General features: G+C 37.9%; 1 protein-coding gene across 1 annotated transcript in view; it reads left to right on the forward strand.

Annotated features, from left to right (window-relative positions):
- The window catches only part of MALRD1 (MAM and LDL receptor class A domain containing 1), a gene marked incomplete at both ends in the record, with an annotated part of 444,317 nt that extends 432,309 nt beyond the window's left edge, over positions 1 to 12,008 (forward strand). Inside the window, 5 exons of the mRNA XM_084621129.1 lie at positions 2,087 to 2,169; positions 2,263 to 2,359; positions 8,673 to 8,748; positions 10,413 to 10,478; positions 11,898 to 12,008. Coding sequence (XP_084477255.1) covers positions 2,087 to 2,169; positions 2,263 to 2,359; positions 8,673 to 8,748; positions 10,413 to 10,478; positions 11,898 to 12,008 — 433 coding nt within the window. The remainder of the gene's footprint in view (positions 1 to 2,086; positions 2,170 to 2,262; positions 2,360 to 8,672; positions 8,749 to 10,412; positions 10,479 to 11,897) is intronic.
- Positions 12,009 to 12,894: the final 886 nt, after the last annotated feature.

The raw sequence follows: 12,894 nt of genomic DNA on the forward strand, positions 1-12,894 counted from the left end.
GAAGGATTTGGGTGAATCTCCAGATTACAAACAGGGCTTGTATGATGGATTTACATTCTATTCTAGTGGCTGATACTACACTAAGTTTTCCCTACCAACAGATAAAAGGGAAAAAGTAAATTAAGTAGTGAAGCCAAGGCTGGAAGTCTTGACTAGTAGGTGAACTCTCTTTCTATTCTTCTCTTGTTTCACAAAATGTCTTACCTCTAGCCACAAGGAAGGCAAGGCCATTCCTACAGAACAGGGTACTGTATACCAGAAAGTAATGACTCTGAAGAGGATTTAGGAGTTATAGTGGACAAGCATCTCAACATGCTGTGACAGAAAGGGCTAATGTGATCCTTGGATGTGTAAACAGGAGACTAGAGAGGCAAATGTCCCTCTGTATGTGGCATTGGTGAGACCAATACTGCCCTACTGTATCCAGTACTTCTGTCCATATTTTTAAAAGAATGTTGAAAAATATGAGGGGGTGCACAAGAGAACACCAAAAAAAAAAAAAGATGCAAGGCTGGAGAAAATACGGTACGTTGAAAGATGCAAAGAGCTCAAACAGTTTAGTTTATCAGAAAGAAGACTGAGCGATGACTTGATTGCAGTGTATAAGTACTTTTATGGGGAGAAAACACTGAGTGCCAAAAAAGGCTCTTTAATCTAGTAAAACAGCATAACAAGAACCAGTGACTGGAAGCTGAAACCAGACAAATTCAAATTAGAAATAAGGCACAGTTTTTAACAGCGAGGGTGATTGATGCTTGAAACAAACTACAAAGTAGTGAACTCTCCATCTCTTGATTTTTTCAGATCAAGACTGGATATCTTTCTGGAAGATATGCTTCAGTCAAACACAAGTTGGGCTCAATACACGGTGAAATGTAATGGCCTGTAATATGTAGGAGGTCAGACTAAATGACCTAGTGGTCCTTTCTGGCCTTAAACTACATAAATCTCTGAAATCTCTTTCTTCCCCCTAGCCCCTTTATATAGAAACAAAAAGAGTTGTGATCATATAATTAAAGACTGCATCATAATGCACAGGCACAAGGGGGCCAATTTAAGGTTGTACAAGCAACCTTAATTCTGGGATTTCCTACCTTTGAGTGCTTGACTTTCCAACCTTAATAATGTTCTTTTAATATTGTTTGTATATGTGTAATTCACACAATATATAGATTTACCTATCCTTATTTTAAAACTCAATGTAACAGTCTCTGTGTGGTTTATTGGCTGAAAATTAAAATATTAAAACAAAATGGTCATGGAGAGAAGGAGCCAAGCATCTGTAAAAGACAAAAGGCCATCATAATTACCAGGATTCTAGACCATCCTAGATAGGGATTATAGACATGCTTCTGGATTTATGTAGTCATAGGTCAATGAAACCAATGCACTAAGCTGATTCTTTCTATCTCTCAATTGCATTCATATATGGTGAGATTGAGAGTGTACTCTATGGATTCCACAAATGAACCTCTAGCCCCTTAAAGTGAAGAGATCAGCAACTTTACAGTCATTTGGAAGGGTTATAGTGGCTGGTTTATTTTGGTTAGTTAGTTTTTCAGTGGACATTTGGTTAAGGATTGTATTTTGAAAAGAAGAATAAAATAACAAATGATTAGATAGCAAGAAAGAAAAAGAAACACAGATTCTTTCTCTCCCTTCCCTGCTCCCAGGCCTTCCTCTCCACTGCGGGGGTTGGCCTCTCTACTCAGAAATGTTTCTTATTCTCACTAGACCCAAAGAAAACAGGAATAACAGGGGAATGAGTCACACTGGGCAAGTATTGGTGTAGAATAATGCTGTTTGGTGATGGACAGTGATGACAGAGCAGCTAATGTAGGGGCTGCTTATGAGCCTTCCTGGTTTGTTTTTTTGTATTTATAATTTGCCTTTTCAGTCCATAAATGTTGATCCTGCAGGTTATGCATTCTGAACACAGCTATAAATGCCCAAGAGCATTTGGACTACCTGAACTGTAATTTCCAGTGCTTTCTATCATCCTTCAGCATGTTCCCTACATTCTCGGCTTAAACGCATTCCCAGGCCCTCCTTTCTCACAAATTTATTTTTTTTATCTTATTCACAGATGTGGAAAAGAATGGGAAGGAAATCGTTGCCACATCAAGGTTAATCCTCCCCCAGCTTCAGCTTCCATTTCCCTTCAAAATGGTAGGTCAGGTGAAAAGACATTAACAGCACTCAAGCCATTCTTTTAGTGTTTCCCTGTGCTTATTTATCTGTTTCATTGGTCTGACTTTGCAGATATTTGGACTGGCTTGAGCATTGCATTAGCTGTCCTACTGATCAAAATCACAGTCGCTGTGTTGTGTTTCTTCTGGAAGAAAAAAGTGCCAAGAACGTAAGTGAAGCCTTTTATTGTGTGCAAAAGCAGACAAAAATGTGCCACAAAGCAACAGCTAACTCCCCAGTTTCTGTGGTTTCACCTTTTAAATCTCCTCTCAGTCTGTTTGCCTTAAATATGCAGCTATAAACATAAAACCTAGCTTTGCACCACAAGCTGACCTTAGTGGACCTCAAACTGGAAACAGTGAAATGCATCTTGATGGCTTAGAGTATCTTAAATGCAACACTGTGTGGTTATCACTGAATTACAGAGCCCCAGGATCCATAACAGCTCAGAAACACCTGTCTTCTTTTACTTGATGTTCAAATGGGAGGACATAGGAGATATCTGTGGTTTCTCAAAACTTCTAAGGCCAAATTCAATTCTCAGATGCACACCTCCAACTCCCCTGGAAGCCAGCAGGCACTGTGTGTACTTCAGAGAGCAGAATTTTGCCCTAAATGTTTTCTAAAATATTTGCGAAACTTTGAAGAACTTTTGTTTTCAAAGCATCCCCCTCTATGTGAAAATTACTCTGCATGGAATAGAAACATTTTTCTAACAAAAAGGATTAGTTCAGAAAGACTGAATATCTTTATTCATTTATTTAAATAATAGACAAATAAGAATTCAAACAAGATTTGTGGAACTACTAAGCTGTGTGCTCTCTTCTCTTTCACCATTCACACTGCTTTTACCACTTCCCCCGTCCTCTTCTCCCCTCTCCACACCCACACTCATTGAGACTGTGAGCTCCTCAGAGCCTGGGCCCTATCTATCATGTGCCTCATGTGCTGCTGATGCTGTGCAAATAAAAGCAATCTCTTGCTGGCATGCCAAAATATAAAATGACTCCACCATAATTATCAAAGGAGAAAGGAAAAACATTGCAAGGATGGCTGAAATAAAGAAGTGCTGTTTCTATAATGCTGCTACATAGGTTCTCTTTAACCAGACATTCACTTTCTCATAATCTTTGAAAAATACCCCTCAGACTCACAGATCACTGACAGGTCTCTTGGGGTTACCTTAGCAACACTCTTTGCCTTTTCTGTTCCTCTTCTCTCAACCCTCCTTTCCATTCCTACAGTCCAGTCTCTCCTTCTCTCTTTCTCTTTTCTAGATTTCTTGTTCTCTCTCTTTCTTTCTACTGCCACTCGTCTCTCCTCTCTATAGTGTTATTCTCTCTCTCTCTCTCTCTCTCTCACACACACAGAGAGAGAGAGAGACAACTAGCTACCAGGGTCTCTCTTTATTGTCAACTCCTATTGCTCTTCTGCCTTGTCCATGTCATTTTTGTATTATAAGACTCCCCTCACCCTCAGTTTCTCTTCTCCAGGCTTCATCTTCAAAAGCCACCTCATCTCCTTCATGCTCCTACTTTACTGCAGACCTTTTTCTGTTTACGGCTGCCCCTCTTTCCCAACCCCACTGCTAAACACTGCAAACTTATGGACTGAGGCTTTTGCTGAGGAGACCCCCACTAATCAACATTCCACCATAACTAGGAAACAGCATGGTCTCCTGGACACAGCAGTGAGCTCTGAACTAAGAACATTTTTGTTCTAATCCTGGCTTTGCCACTAACTTGCTGTGTGGCCTCACCTAACTACTCTGTTTCTGTTTCCTCCTCTAAAGTGTGAATAATAACATTTCATTATCTTACTTCATTGGGTATTGAGGTTTAATTCACTCCAGTTTGTACAGCCCTCTGAGGTTCTTAGATAGAAGGCACTATAGAAATGTGAGATGAATTGTGCTACCCTCGGTGTCACATAAAGCTGACTGAAATTTTTAAAATTTCTATGAGCATTTGTGCAAAAATGTTTTGGTATTTTTTCCAAAACATTTTTACTGTTAATTTGACTGGCTGTAGCGTCAAGTATTATTTATTGTTATTCTACTTCTCTTACTTCCTAAACTTTTCCTTCTACCTGCTTTAGATGGCTTAAGGCTTTAGATGGCTTTAGATGAACTTTCACCCACTTGTCTTCCAGCTTCCCAGCCAGGATTTAAGGAACAGAATCCTCCCCCCTTATTTTAATTAAATAAGCTGACAAAAGATGCCAGAATGACAGCTCTAGAATCTTCTTTTTCTACACAGATGAGGTACCATCATGAAATGACAACAGCAGGCAAGCAGGCAGCCTTTTTGTTCTCTGTTTGAACAGCACCACACACAATGCGATTCTGGTCCATGGTTGGGGTTCCTAAGCTCTATGGTAATACAAATAATAATGATCTTAATAAGTTCAGGATTCCCCACACTGCCCTCTGCATGTATCTCAACTGTGACCTGGGGATGAAAAGTTAGATAGTTCAGTCTCCAGGGCCTAATTAGTCCTTGACCTGTCTGCTGTGATTTCCAAAAAGGTAGCCTGTGATGGTGGAGGCTTTTCTGATTTAGAGTTCTATCTATTATGAATAAAGAAAAGCAATACTTGTGGCACCTTAGAGACTAACCAATTTATTTGAGCATAAGCTTTCGTGAGCTACAGCTCACTTCAACATCCGATGAAGTGAGCTGTAGCTCACGAAAGCTTATGCTCAAATAAATTGGTTAGTCTGTAAGGTGGCCACAAATACTGCTTTTCTTTTTGCGAATACAGACTAACACAGCTGTTACTCTGAAACCTATCTATTATGAATGAGACAGAGATTACCAACTCACTTCACATACAGCACCAAACCACCATTAGACAGCAATTGTTTTAGGTCACTATTAACAGGCAGCTGATTCGGACCAAAAGTCCGGACGCACAGGTCACTGTAGCCATGAAATCATGAGGACATTGTTTCAAACTTCATCCAGGCAGCAACTCCGTATTCTGAAATGTGTGTTCAGCACCCAGCACATTTTGGTAAATAATAATAATGTGCCAATAAATAATAATAATGATAAGTAACTTGTGCTTGTATAAGCTTGTAAAGTGCACAATGTGATAGCACCACACAGAGACCTGAGATGTTACTCCTGCTTTTAAAGAAGAGGATTTGATGCGGCAGAGGCATTTAAGTGACTGAAGGGTTAACTGCACTTGATACTTTACCACAGCTTGGTTATTCTACAAAGACCAGTGTCCACTTTGCACCTTTAAAGGAGTGATGTGACTTTGCACTAGGTGTTAGGCACGGGGGAAGTGGTGTGCTCTAAGAGAAGAATCCTTCATTCTTTATTCAGAATGAGTTGGGCCTGAGTGATCAGTGCACAGTTGGGCCCCTGTTTATATAATGTCTATCAGGTTAAAGGCGTTTTAAAAAAAATACAAAGTAGCAAAAAATAACTGAAAAGGAAATGAAGTACAGAACCAGGCAGACAAGACAGTATATTAGCAGCCTAATCAAGCAAGAAACCCAGAGGTACAGTAATTCTAAACCAATCACTATAACTGTCTTTTGAGTCTACCCAGATTGCACCCTGACATACATTTCCTCTGCAGAATGGCATGACTACACTATATTTTTCAAACCTACATTGTGTGTAAAAAGCTTTGTGAATATTTTAGGAACTGAGACCTTTCATTAGATTTACAGTTTGAAACATCTATAAAGTATGTGTTCAAGAGATTAGTGTAATTAGAATTGAATCGTCTGTCTTTTAGCTGTTTTTTGTTTGTTTTATTTTTTTGGTTATAAGTGTGGTAAAATTCAATTGAGGGCACACTCTTCTTATAACATATAGCATTGTATGTTGTATTCTGGCTAAAACTGACACTGTTTGGTTTTGCAGTCTAGATTGAATTCTGAGTTGTCACATCCAACCCAATTAAATCCAGATACATTGATTTTTCCATTAAAAAAGCCTTATGCAACTCAACGATCTCTTTACACGCTGACAAGTGTTTTTATGATCAATGCAACTTTCTCCCATCTCTGATAAGAGTGTGATGCTATTCGTGGTGAGTGGAATCTGTACAAAAGCAACAGCTGCTGCTCCGTCATGGAAATGAGTTTAGCAAAAGTATCCCCCATGTGATCTGGTCTGCAACCCAAGATGATTAATTCTTTCCTTTCCTTTTTGTGGTAGCTCTGGTTATGTTAGAAAACTCAGTTCCATCTGAGCTGTTTCACCCATCCATGTGGTTTAGTTTGTTTTTCCTAAAAATCCAACCATTTGGCATTTTTTCCCCCTAATTAAGCCCTTCTTTTTCCAGTTTTGTTAATCTGAGATTTTCACATGTGAAGTATTCTACGTGGCTGCGTTTTATAAACTTGACCTATGGACTGATTATTTTGGACTATGATATTTGTGAGTCAGCCCTTTACTGTAGAGGGCTGACACGATATGTAACTTAATTCCCATCGTGAGACCTTGTGATGGACATACAGCTCATGGCTGCAGCCATGAGCTATCGTTTCCAACGAGAGTAATGTCAAGTAACAGCAAGCATTACAAGAATGAGATTAACTCAAGTCACTGCTATATATTTAGTGAAACTGACTGCTCAAGAAGTTTAAAATTAGGGTGTAAACTGATGACCAGCTGGCATCAGGAAGAATTTTCATCTTCTGTGTAATACTACAGTTCTATGCCTCTCTGTGCAGCATCCAGATTAATAACAGGATGCTGAAATGAATGAACTGCTGTCTGTTCTAGTATGACAATCCTTATATTCCTAATTAGCCAAAGGTATAATACACCATGTTCACATTATGGGATATGGGTCCAAATTTACACAACTTTGTGCAGGCAAGCATCTTGTAATACAGTTCATGGATTCAAGCAACTGCACACATAGGTGACAGGTTTTACAGATGAAAATCCATTCTGTCCACTTTTAAGTAATCTCAAAATAAGCTGATAGATTTTTTTAAAGTATAACTACAGGTTGTTTACTGGGAAGGTGATTAAAAAATCCATTCATTTCAACATTACAAGTTGCCAACTAAAACTATAGGTAAGATTTGTTTTTTTAATCAATGGGAGTTAGGCACCTAAATCCCTTTTAAAATCTGGTTGCACATAATTATTCATGAGCAATTTATGTTATACTAAGGAATATTGAATCACTAGAATTTTAGTGGCAACACAATGGTATAAAGAAAATGATTTAATCCCACATACTGCTGCCAATATAACACTGTTATAACTTTTGCAGTGTTATGTTCTTGTGATATTTAATTACCCTGCTTACTAGCTTTGTTGTTTGAATGTCTGGCAACAGTACTCCAATCCGTTTTCACCATACCTCAAAAAAATCGTAAGTGGTTTGATTAGGAAGCTGAAAATCTGCTTGTTTATGGATAAGAGACTGATTAATAATTGGGACTTACCAAGGGTGAGTGAGCTGCAGGGGCCCACTTGGCTAGTCATGTCCTGCTGAAAAGCAAGACATATAATTCCAACTAGTAGTCAGAGAGTAAAGGGAGTGAGAGCAACTTGCAAGAGCAGGTTCTTTCAAAGCAAACCAGAACTTTGCTCCTGCCCATATCTCCTTTATGCCCCCTCTTGTCTTCCTCTGTCTATAACTCCATTATGCTCTCCACCCCCAAAAATTCCCTTCGTCTCTTTCAACCACTCCTGACTTTGTGTCTTCTTGCAAGTTACCCCCTTATTCTTGGAACAGGGTCCTAATTAATGAACATCAGGCTCCTCCATTAAAATAATCTGTTTTGTATAGCATTCAGGTCTAAGACCACATGCCATACTCTTCCTTACTGCACTGTACTGTGATGTCTTTGTGCCAGGCCTGCTTGTGCCATTAAAGTGAAGGCCATGTCTACACTTACTGGAGATTGACGCTGCTGCGATCTATGCAGCGGGGGTCGATTTAGTGGGTCTAGTGAAGACCAGCTAAATCAACCGCAAAGTGCTCTCCGGTCAACTCTGGTACTCCACCGGAACGAGAGGAGTAACGTAAGTCAGTGGGAGAGTGTCTCCCGTTGACGCAGCAAGGTGTAGATACCACAATAAGTCAACCTTAGCTACGTCAACTCCAGCTACATTATTCACGTAGCTGGAGTAGCATAACTTAGGTCGACTTACCCCAGTAGTGTAGACAAGGCCTGAGTCTGTAACTTACCTGTTTGGTCCAGTTTTACCTATTGTAGCACCAAATATCCTTACACAACACTTTGTAAATCATGTTGCATAAGTCCTTGGATGTGCAATAGTATATTATTTTTTAGCAGAAACAAGTTAAACAATTCTGTTTTTACTGTCTTTTCAAAAACGGCTAGCTCACAGAACAAAACCCATCAGGCCAAATTCATCTCCTGTGTAATTCCGGTGACTTCAGTGGAGTTATATCAGGAAAGAATTTTGCCCTTTATCTTTTTGGCTCAGCCTTAACCAATTTTACTATTTGAGAATCTATATCTTTTTAAGGAACCTGGAGGAAATCCATAATACTGCATTCACTAACCCATTGTACGAGGATCATAGCTCACCTGGGAAAGTAAAGGTAAGTAGCAATAGCCAGTTCTACACTTACAGAAGTAGAAAGTACAAAGCCACAGTGTTGTTCGAACATGCTGCCCAGGAAAACAAATGAATGTTTTTAAATAGAGAAATAAGTCTTACAAAACTACTTCATTGCCACTGGCAGTCAAGGTAAGATTTCTGCTGCACTGTATTTTCAGCATACTAATAGTCCCATTTGAAGGCAATATAGTGTTAGGAATTCTTTGTGGTTGCAGCTAATATTCTCTGGCTGGTGAATCTGAATAACACCTATTTTGGTTAGAGTATTTAGTCACATATTTAGAGCAAATGCCCATTCACTGGGCTTCCCTCTCTCCTCGTGCTTCTGAAAATAAAGAGCACTTTAAAAACATAGAGGGCTAGCTAACCTACAGCACTTAGCTACATGTATGCAACACCATTGGATTTAGTGAAAACTATGATACACACTCTAATCTTTTAAACTCGTTGCAATTTGCATTGCTATAAAATATTATAGTAAACAAAAAGTCTGCAGAATATATCATCATTGGTATGGCTTTGCCTGATCCCATTTGCTGAACATAACTGAGTTTACTAATAAAACATTGCTAATTAAATTATAATCTAACAGCTTCATACAGTTGTAAAGATTCAGGAAGAAAAGAGTCAAGCATCAAATTATATAGTGGGCCAAAAATTCTGCTCTAAGTTAGACAGTTCAAGCCCATTAACTGAATGCATCTCAATTACATTGCTGTGGTATTATGACTTATTTTTAATTTAAAAATAACTTATATGAAGAACATTATCCATATGCCTTGGAAATAAAAGGTGCAAATTAAATCTTAAAGTATCTTCCCTACCTCATTTTGAGACTACTCTTATCAGAACTATAAGAACTAGGCTAGGTTTGCCATGGCAAATAAAATTTCTCTTATCCTTTCCTCAGTAAGTAATATCAGATTCTACCAGAGTATTAAACAGGATTAACGATGGCATGCCATTTACTTTCTATAAAAAGTTCCTCACATCTGATTTTGGAAACATTAGATCAGATTCATTCACTTGCAGGTTTGGGTTTGTAAGAGCATGTTGGAAACATTCCCATTACAATCATGTCCATTTTAGTAGGACACTTCTATTTTAGTTAAAATAGATTCTTGACAGGCTTCATTTAATAGCTAGTTGAAAAACAGAAGTGTGGTGTCAGAAGAGATATTTTCATACTGGATAAAAGATCCCTGGGCACTGTGATTGAAATCTGGTGCTCCACTAGATTTTCTCTTTTGTTTTCTTTAAGAATCGAATGATATGTGCTTCCAATAATTTTTTCTGCAAGAGCCAAAACAAAGGTTCCTCTATTTTCCCAGAGCTTAAAGAACATTAAGTTTAAATGATTCATGTCTCCAATCAGAAAATATTGTCAAACAGTAACAGTATCACTAATCTTCAGATGAACAACAGTTAAGTACTTAACAAACTCAGCTTAACTGACCTTCCTGACAGACTCAACCTAGATCTAGCATTGCCACATTTTTGCCCATATAATTGTATAATTTGTTGTTTAGCTTTAATTTTTTCTCTCAGTTATATCATTTGATGACAATAGTTCTGGTATCTGTCTCTTTAATGTCACTTACTGTTAAATAAAGTTGCTCTGAAGCTGATCTATCTCTTTTGTAGTCTTCTGAGTGTGTTGCCCCACCCGTCGTTCAAATCAGTGTTTCCCCATGGCAAACACAGCAGGAGGTATGTATCAATAATTTTCTTTTCAAAATGCCATGTTCATTCCTATGATGGGTATTTCAAACCTCTCTCAAATTATTGCATTATTGACAAACTACTTCTCTACGTTTCCTTGTTTCTGCTTGCATTTGCTAAATATTACAGAAAAGATCTGATAGATAAGCATATTTAGGCAGAGTACTAAGTCTGAAGATGACTTTACTACAAAGTGTTTTTAACTAGATTACTGAGTGAAACAACCTTGTATGGAGTTTAATTTGAAATTCTGAATTAAGTTGCAAATCCTAAATTAAATGTTTTTCTAATCTCCTTATTTGGGTTTTCTCTTTAAAAGACTAAGATGGCTACTCAATTTGAAACATTTCATTATACCAAATACAGTAAATGCAAACAGACTGCTCTTCTGGGCATACTGTGTTCAGCTCAGAATTAAGAAAATTTCAAGACAAATGATTATGCTACTGAATTGTATTAAGAGGTGCCAACCTGAAATTGAGTCTTTACCTTCTCTGTGAGTTTTACAAAATGGAAATTCACTGTCATGGTTCTAAGTGCTACTAGCCATTCCATTGCTTGCTTATAATAATCTCTCAGAAGAGTCTTAGATAATCTGTTAAATAGGATAGCATCTTTCCTTATTCCATATAGCAATATTAGGAGGTGTCGTCAATGTAATATTAAAGGAAGGGCTGGGAACTTCCTGAAATTCATAGATATTCCACCATCCACAACTTTTAGCAGCAATGCAACCCAGGTACAGCTGAAGCTACTGCCATGAACTTCATTCAGTTGCTTAATGTAGCATAGCATTTCACAATGTCGTGCAGCAGTTTAACCCTTATCAGTAAGGCAGTTGCTCTAGAAATGGTCAGGGATGACAAAAGGCCTTCCATGGAGAGTAACTTTATATCCTTGTCCATAAGTCAATGTATATAGTGCTTTAAATACCTCTCCAGGGATAAGCAATCAGTTACTTAACCAAAGCACCCCTATAATAACGATGCTACAAAAATGTACTCAAGGGGCTAGATCATTATTATTATTATTATTCATTTGTATTATAGTAGCACCTTGAAATCCAAATCAGAATTGGGGCCCCATTGTGCCAGGCACTATAAAAAAAATGCATATAATCTATCCAGACAAGACGGACACAGGTGGAAAACAGAGGTATAGAAAGATGAACTGACTAGCCCAAGGCCACCCAGCAAGCATTTACTTCAGGAGAAGTATGCTCATTTACATCAGCTGAGAATCTGGTCCTAAATGTTTGGGATTCTTGGCTTAGTTTGAACATGAGGATGTTCTCTGGGGCAACTGTCATTGCATGTTACTTGGATATCCTAATATCTACTGCCATTCTTGCACCTATTTCCAAACAGCACTTACTGCTGAAATAACATTTTTATGCCTTTCTTCTAGCATGCTTCCAGTAAAGATACAAGTGTCTCTTCCTTTTCCAATCCTCTTTATGGCAAAGCAACAGAAAACATGGAGAACTTCTGCAATTTATTCAAAGTAGACATACAATAGAATTGATACTATGTGTAATTTTTTCCTGTGTCTGAAGATTTTGTTTCTAAAATCTAGTGGAAAATATGTGATTAGGATACTGTGAAATAATTCCTCAATTAAAATAATTATGTTCTAAATATAACACTACTGTGAAAATACCATCTATGCATATGTGAAAGTTTAAACCTATGTGATAGTTCTCTTGGTACAAAAATAGCCTGGTAATTGTAATTATGAATTCACTGCACATTTGAATGGTTGAAATTCAAGTATATTAATAAAAAGAAGTTTCACTTAATCCAAACCATTTTCTTGGGGTTTTTTATTTCTAATTTTACTGCTGCTATTGAGAAAAGATGACTCATTTCTGTAATTTTGAACCATAAGGGCATTTTACATAGTTATTTTCGTGTTCCAAAGGGAAAAAGTAGGAGAGCTAATGTACCATCCAAACAAGCAGACCAGGCTATAGCAAAGTGATTATAATAAATGTCTTAGTCTTGGGTCTGAATACCAGCTTTGCAAGTCAGAGGTCTGACACACTGTGTTGTATACTTGACTTCACAAAGACACAAAAATTAACATTGAAAACCATATCTACTCAAACATCCTTCTGCTCCACTTTTCACCACAAGCTACTCATGTTTTTAGGTTGGTGATTGATAGAAGGTGGGTATTAGCTCTGCAACAAACCAGCTTCTCTAATGAATAGGTCGTTTCCCACCAGAGCCAAGAATTATGGCCTCCCAACCTTCGTGTAATTCTGAATAATGAGCGGGATTTTAGGGGGTGATATTGGATTGCCTCCTAATTTTGAATATAGTCTGTGATGCAAAGAAAAGATTTGAGATGTTTATAGTTTAAGCAACTTTGCAATACATCTTCCTCGACACAGTCCAATAGG

The sequence above is a fragment of the Lepidochelys olivacea genome, assembly GCF_965140295.1.
Source record: "Lepidochelys olivacea isolate rLepOli2 genome assembly, chromosome: 2".
Lineage (NCBI taxonomy): Eukaryota > Metazoa > Chordata > Testudines > Cheloniidae > Lepidochelys > Lepidochelys olivacea.